Here is an 8478-nt window from a genome sequence, read left to right on the forward strand (position 1 = left end):
GATCGCATGGGGTGGTAGACGGACGAACCAAGGCAATTGTTGCACCAAAACGGTGTCCACACTTTGTTCTTTTTAGTTGTAGGAGATGTGATGTTGAACCAATGTATCTTGGTTGACTTGAAAAGTCAGTATCAATTGAATCATTTTTGTGATGCTATTATGAAAGTCAAGCTGGTATATTCCTTACTGATTGGATAAACAATATAAAAATGAACATTTTCTGATGTTCACATGTCGACAAGGAAAATCAAAACCGACACGGAAAATTTTGCTTTTTTGATGGTGAACTGACCGACAGGATAATTGTCCCTATGTCTTGTCTGTTGCTAAATCATTTCCCTGTCGGTGTTCTATGTTTTTTTTGACGGTTGAAAACCGACAGAGTTATGACTCTATCCGTAACGGTTATGAATTACCCTGTCAGTTGGATACTGACAGGAAAATCCAAAGCAATTTTCCTGACGGTGCACCGTCAAACATTTGCGTATTTATCTGGCGAGTTATCCTGACGGTTATTCCCTGACACCGTCAGGGAAATTGGGTTTGAAACACATCAGATTTGGAGGTGCTACTCTACTGCACCAGATTTGTATGAAAATTCAGAGTTGAATTGGTTGCTTCTACTTATGCTAGATTCAGCATTTAGTCAAATTTTACCACTTTTCTCTAGCAAATTGATTTAGTCAGAGTAACCATTGCTGCACATGCAGAAACAGACATTTCGATTAGCATGGAAAAATATTGACCAAGTGACAAAATTCAGACAAAATCTTTATGATGCGAGATATATATATATATATATATATATATATATATATATATATATATACTCACAGTAGAATATATGACATCCCAGAATTAAAACGTTCCAGTCATCTTGGTCTATTTTCTGTTGATGGTAGACAGGAGTTGCAGACCAAATGAAATATCCTTCAGGCCTTAACACTCAATTAAGCTCCAACCATGGTTTTCCACCTGTCATTCCAAGTGGAAGATTAATGAAACAAAAAATCTAGGACAGTAAGAATACACTTTACACAGCAGTACAGAAAATGTAAATAATATATTATTTTGGCCTTTATGAATATCGTGAAGAAATATAATACGTGCCATTTGCATAAATATTGTTAAGAAATAGAATACTTGCCATTTGCATACAGTGGATCCTTCACTGTACAACATCGAATGTATTATCAGAAAACAGAAGCTTTTGTGTTGTAATTACTGCTACAAATGCTGCTTCCACCCTTCATGCTCATCTTTTGGGGCAAATTACATAGTGATGAAATTCTTCTCAAGTATCTATCTATCAAATGTGGCAACACCAGCTCCAACATCCTAGACAGTTCTTATGCGCCTTCCCCATTGAATGGATGGCATAATCTAAAGATGAAATCTATAAACAAGAAGTTACAAGGAGATAAAGAGAAACAACAGCAAGTTGCAGCTATACGTACCGTAGACCTCGAGGAGACGGTCGAGGAAGTTGGCAGCAAGGTCGTGGTCGAAACTGGACTCGACGGTGAGATCGAGCAGGCGGTGTGTCCCGCAACCTCCATGCGCACTGGTCCATCGTCGAGGGTGCGAAACCCTAGCAGCCCCCACGGCCGGGCACACATGCGGCTCCACGTCCGCAGCTTGCGCGTCCGCGCAGCCAGCGGCCCCAGCCACGCGCCCGTGGCCCTCGTGTGCCGCGCCTCGCTGCGGCCGGCTGGCTCTCGACTGCTGGACGGTGATGATCCACGCGCGTGTTAGGTAGCTGCACCCACGGGCGAAAAAATTGCAAAAATGACACTCGAAAGATTGACTCCTCGATTATGATGACATTTGGGTGGATGACAAGTGGGAATCGAATTACCATGCCAAGATCATCCGCCAGTCCTTGCGCCTCCTCCCGTGCTTCCTAAAGCTGGAACAGGATCGCTGCAGCAGGAGGCGGCGCGGAGTGGCTGGACGCACGGCTGCACGGCAGCTGGGGCGGAGAGGGCGGTGAGAGGCGGACGTTGCGTCGCGTAGCCGACATAGAAGGAGCACGAGCTCGCTGATTTCGCGTGGATGATGGGTTTTCTTGCGATGGGTTTCCTTGTGCGAGGCAGATGGCAGCAGGCTGAGGAGGACCGTACACGCGATCCTGATAGTAGGATTTGAGTAAGGAGAGAAAAGACTAACAAATAATCTTGATGGTTGATTTGTATATGGTTGTTTTTGTGGGTACATTTTTTGGGGTGAGCAGAGGAGGACCATCTCAGCGGGGACTTTTTTGGTGTGGATGTAGCAAAGAAAAAGATGGTGAATTAGTAGGTTAGATAGATATGGTGGAGTGCTAGATTAGCCTCTTAATTATCAGCGTGAATTATTGTTGTACTTCAGAACAAGTTTTTTTTTGAACCAAACAGGAGGGGGAGTTCCCCTACTGTCATTATTAAAAGGTGGAAAATAGGTCTAACAAAAGAATTAAGGAACAGAGAAAGAATAGAACAACAATTATTAAAAAGGAGGAAAATAGGTCCAACAAAAAAATTAAGAAATAGAGAAAGATTGGAACAACAATATTGCCTTTCAGAAGTACCAATACCAAAGATTAGTTTCCCAGAGCTCTTCTCTTTCACAAGATTAGTTTCCAATATTGCCTTTGCTCAGTTCAACATCCCATAGCAGTTGAATGATCAAGTCCCTCTTTGGATAAAGTTCAATGGACACTACCGGAAACATAAGGTAAGCCGAGTGCAAGAGGGTTTGTCGAGTGCAATCAATCGGGCATTCGGCAAACAAGCTCTTTGCCGAGTGCTGCAAAAAAAAAAAAAACACTCAGCAAAATAATTGCACTTGTCAAACGAGGAAAAAAACACTCGGCAAAGTTCGACACTCGGCAAACTAGAAAAAAAAACACTCGGCAAAACTAGGCACTAGGCAAAGAAATATGTTTGCCTAGTGTAATTGTCTAGCACTCGGCAAAGAAATATGTTTGCCGAGTGTAATTATTTGGCACTCAGCAAATAATTTCATTTTTTTGTCTGGCACGCGTTATGGAAAAGAAGGAAAATAAAAAAGGAGTTTGCCGACTGCCCCCGGTCTGGTACTTGGCAAAGATGTGGCTTTGCCGAGTGTCCCGATCCGACACTTGGCAAACTCGCAACCTTATAAACTCGCCCAGACGCCGCCCCCTGATCTCTCCCACGGGCCTCCCCTCCCTCTCCCTGCGCCGCCCCTCCCTCTCCCACTCTCTCTCGGCGCAGCCGTCCCGTCCCCTCCCTGCGTCTCCCGCGGAGCCCCCTCCCTCTCCCGCTGGCGCCACACCTCCCCTCCCTCTGTCTCCCGCCGGAGCCCCCTCCCTCTCTCGCCAACACCGGCCCCTCCCTCCCTCCCTCTCCTGGTGCCACCGCCCCGTTCCCTCCTTGCATCTCCCGCTGGAGCCCCCTCCCTCTCCCTTCGGCGCCGCCCCCTCCCCTCCCTCTGTCTCCCGCTGGAGCCCCCTCCCTCTCCCGCCAGCACCGGCCCCTCCCCTCCCTCCCTCTCCCGGTGCCACCGCCCCGTCCCCTCCCTGCATCTCCCGCTGGAGCGCCCTCCCTCTCCCTCCGGCGCCGGCCCCTCCCCTCCCTCTGTCTCCCGCCAGAGCCCCATCCCTCTCCAGCCGGCGCCGCCCCCTCCCCTCCCTCTCCCTGTGCTGCCCCCTCTCTCCCTCTCCCGGCGCCAAATCCGGTCAACTCCGGCGGCCTGCTGCCTTCTCTCTCTCTCTATCTGTTCGTGTTCGTCGTCTCCTCCCCACGGGGGCTCGTGCTGATGGTGCTTCGCTCTGTTCCAGCTGGGGAACTGCTGTACCCGGAGCTCTGGCACGCCTGCGCCGGCCCGCTCATCAACGTCCCCAGCATCGGCGACGTCGTCTTCTACTTCCCCCAGGGGCACATCGAGCAGGTACATATCCTCCTCCTCCTCATCCTCCCCTACTCTTGCGCTACTCCACCTAGAGCTTTAGCTTGCACACCTGCTCCGGGTGCGGATTTTGGGTGCCGGGGGCTCTCAGGTGGAGGCATCCATGAACCAGGTCACTGGGAACCAGATGCGCCTCTACGATATGCCCTACAACCTGCTCTGTCGCATGGTCAACGTCGAGCTCAAGGTTCCCTCCTCTTCCCGCCGTGTTTTTTTACCCATGGCGGCGGCGGCAGAGTGGTGGTGGCGGCGGCGGTGGGGGTTTTTTATATTTTTTGAAAAGTCTTTGCCGAGTGTCAGTTTTAGCTCTCGGCAAAGTCTTTGCCGAGTGTTCGACAAAAAAACACTCGGCAAAGAAATGTTTGCTGACTCTGTGTACGCCGAGCGCCGTTTGCCGAGTGTAGCACTCGGCAAAGACTTTGCCGAGTGTTTTTTAGACTTTGCCGTGTTCCTAGGGCACACGGCAAACCTACTGTTTCCGGTAGTGGGAGCTATATTAGGGGGTCTCCTTGTCTCCTCAAGACAAGCGTATAAAAAGATCATTGGTCATTTGCTAATTCATCTGGTGTACTCTTGGTTATGGAAGTGCTCTTGTCAATCAAAACACAAGGACTTTTTTTTTGTTTCTCCTTAAGGATTGACAAAACAGAAGAAATCTTCTTAAGTGCAAAAAGATGGAGCTACAGTCTTTTAAGCAATCACTATCAGACCTTGACTGCCAGGATAGAGCGGGCAATGACTGTGTTTCACTATCGCGCCATAAGCCTAGGATCTAGAAAATGATGGAGCTATTTACTCGGCGGTGAAGACACCTATCACTGCCGGTTAAAACCACAATATCACTGTCATGTTGAGCCACAAACCGGCTGTGGTATTTGTGGGATATCACCCGTCTGTGATAAGTCACACTGCCAGTTTGTGAATTGACCTGACAGCAAAATTAAGACATCACTACCGGGTTTTGTACTGATCTGACATTGTTCTTTGCTGTTGGATCCATCTAACCACCAATTAATTGCTTCTCTACTATTGGATCCACCTACCACCATTGCTTCTGGTTATAAAATATGTGTTCGGATGTAGCCACAAACAGATGTGCTTCCCTACCGACCGCTTGTAGTGCCACTGCAATCTAGTACTGATAAGGCCATGAGAAGCATGCAGAATTAGTGTTATATTTCGTGGCTTACTGGCATCAGTTGATGTTTTAGCATTCATATGATATACCATTGGAAAGATATACGAGCCTATTTTCCAATGCAACAAACGGTGCATCTTTTGGCCTTCCAAGCTAGGAGTTATGGCTATTTTTTAAAAACTAGTTATGGCTATTTTAGTGGAGGATGCACATGCTGTTGGTGGCTGTGCGACAATGAAAGAAGACTCTTCACTTTCTCCACAAAGATGGTCTTCCACTAGCTTTTATTTATGCTTATGTTGACACCCAACTAGGAGGGATGTTTCTAGTATAAATAAACCATGCAATCCATCATTTGAAGAGAGTTGATTTTGATATGATATGAGAATGGAGCATGGCTCTTCTTTGAGAAACCCGTAGAGTAATCTCCGGTGCTAGTTGATCTTGTTGAGGGATCTCCGAGTGATTCTAGTTTTATCCTATCCACCACCACATACCCTTCCGCAAGTCGATCCATATCAAGTACGTACCGCTAGCTAATTGGTTCGCCAGTTGTAGTCTCAGTATGTGACCTCTGCTGGAGAAATCTCTCCAGATATACTTTTCGTTCGTAGTCAAGATAGCGCACAAGAGATACTAGAAGAATGTATGTAAAGATGGATCCACATCGAAGTTAGGGTGTGCTAGTAACAATGCTACGCTCCAATGGTTGTCATTTCGTGCCCGGGGAGAAACATTAGCTCATCCCAGCTTACTGCCATAGTGACTCCCCCACCGCTCCAACATGCTCTTGCACCTTTGAAACCCCACTTGGGTATTAGAATAATGTACGTGATGTGGTTATAATTCGACATTATATCTCCATATTACCACTAATTAATTTATAATAATCCCTAAAAGTGGTCTAAAAATTCTAAAAGTTTGAAAGGAAACATATCTTGTGTGTACATGCTTGCCATAAAATTTTAAATTTGTTTTAATAAAGGGGCAATATACATCAATCATAAAATGGATACAACTCATGTAACAAGGGTCAGGAACACATGTATATAACATGGGTAACAAAATTGGATACATCGAAGCATTTATTGAACATTTATAGCATACATTTACATTTTTCGCGGGAAATATGGATTAAAAGTTTAAAACAAATTTTTGGCTATGTATATGACAACCCAACACCGATGACAAACTCCGGAGTAGGCCAACAACCCATTGGGCAGTCCGTGCAATAAAGAAGGTGTCCGGGCATTGCTCCCTGCAGTGTGGCCTTATCTTCACGAACATGATTTTCGCACCTTCAAAACACAGTCGCTCCTACTCTAGAGATCGAGAGCTCCATACATGCTAGGGATCATTAGAAGAAAGAACATAAGAATGGCCATAAGAACATAGAAACGGCGTGGCCCATTTATATATATATATATAAGGATGTGGCAGGGGTAGTTGGAACCAATGGTTGACAACTCATGCATGTACTCCGAGTAGATACATCCAACAGTTTGAATAGGTGCAAAGAATAAAATAAATGTCCTTATCGCGAGACCACTACCTGGTCACGGATAAGCAAGCAGTCATATATGATCATCATTGTCGGTTCACATGGTGACCCGGCAGTGATGCTCTAACGTCACTGCCGGTTTCCTACAGAACTAGCAGTGATGCTTACTTTACACTACTAGGTTCTCTGTTCACACGACATTGAAGCCCCCCAAACACCTATATAAGGAAAAATTCTATTCCCCACTCTCAACATTGTCACCCATGCGCCAACATTTCTTCACCTTCCCAAGGAGCCCTGCCGCCGCATCCTTGTCAAGCCTGAGGAGGCCAAGGCACGCTTCCATCCTCATCCCCATCAAGCCCGAACAGTGCCACTGCCATCGTCCCCGTCCAGGTCGAGCTCAAAGACGCCGCCATTCCCGTCGTTGACTTTGACCCAAACTTCTTCGCCCCTGCCCCGTCTCCATCAAGTGTCGCTGTTGTCCCTGTCCCATGTGGATTACTAGTATATACACAGTAGTACTTCTTTATTTTTTTTCTTTCACTTCGATTGTGTATCTTTTCTGATGATTCCTTTTTATCTGTTTTGATCAGTTTTTGTACACATAAAACAAATGGTAGACGTGCCTGCAATTAATAATGTATCCCTTGCTGCTCGTTACGTATATATTTCGTTTTTAAGAGTTTATTTGTGAGATATTGCGATATAGAAGATCCGTTCACACAACTGTTGCACAGCTCAATTAAGCAAAGCTTCTCGTATAAAATACACTAGGACGACACACGCCACATGGCCGGGTTTATATACAAGTATATATATGGTGTATGCGTGGGTATATATCAATGTACCATATCTATTGCTTCGTCTGTGGCCTGTTTATTTCTTTTTGCCTGTGTGCGGTGTTCGACGACCAGTGTGGTATTTATGTGTTGGATGACTATCACTATATAGATGGAACATGGTGCTCACGATTTGATCACGCTTGCAAGAGCTCGTTTGTAATGTAACAGTAACATTTAGAAGCATTTCTACAGGCAGCTGTAATCCAGCCTCCGCTAAAAATCGATCTTTAGAGGCAGGCGGGCTCAGGGAATCATTTTTATAGAGGATGATTTTGACTGGGGCGTCTCTACTAAAAAATGTTTCTATTACAAAAAAAAAATCTTTATTTATATAGTAGTGTTTGGATGTCCATCTCTGTAAATGATTAACAAAGGCAATGGGTTACGATGGCCATTTCTGTTAATGTTTTTAATAGAGGCGTGCAGCTTAAGACACGCACCTCTGTTAATACTTTTCATATTCACAAAAAGTTGTTGCCTCCACTCTTAATAGTTCTACATTTTTCAGGTACAAGGTACATTTTTCAAAAATCTATATATATATATACAAGCACCAATATAATGTCAGCTATATGCTGTAATATTTGACCACCAATCAATATATGGTTATGTGTCTCATCTAATAAAGCACCAACATTACAAATTAAGCACCAATCAATATATTGAAGGTGGTAGGCAATATTTTATGTTCATGTTCCTGACGTCATTAGACTAATGCTGAGCCGTAGGTATTCCCCACTCTGAAAGGTTTCAGTGCTTGTGCTCCGTAGGCAGCACACCAAAAATGTTGCCAAAGTATCTGCCTCTTTGATTAACAACTTCGTGTATATATAATGAACGGGTAGAGGTCCGGCACAATCCTGGTTATCTTTCTTTCGTCAAAGGGGCCCTCGTGCATCCATGCATGTGTCTTATTTATCTGTGATAAAACCATAGTGAAAACTATATGAGATCTGAACTAATTAGTTAATGCGATTATGCGCACATTGACTTTCCACATTGTGATTATGCGTACATTGATATTATTACTCTACCTCGATCTTCTTGCTAACTGTCCCGAACTG

General features: G+C 45.1%; 1 protein-coding gene across 1 annotated transcript; it reads right to left on the reverse strand.

Moving 5' to 3' along the window:
- Positions 1-3138: 3138 nt before the first annotated feature.
- Positions 3139-3918, reverse strand: LOC136480407 (uncharacterized). Its single transcript, XM_066477957.1, has one exon. It carries the CDS (start codon positions 3916-3918, stop codon positions 3139-3141), a length of 780 nt encoding a protein of 259 aa, XP_066334054.1.
- Between the last annotated feature and the right edge of the window lie 4560 nt (positions 3919-8478).

This window comes from Miscanthus floridulus, chromosome 9 (genome assembly GCF_019320115.1).
Source record: "Miscanthus floridulus cultivar M001 chromosome 9, ASM1932011v1, whole genome shotgun sequence".
Taxonomy (NCBI): domain Eukaryota; kingdom Viridiplantae; phylum Streptophyta; class Magnoliopsida; order Poales; family Poaceae; genus Miscanthus; species Miscanthus floridulus.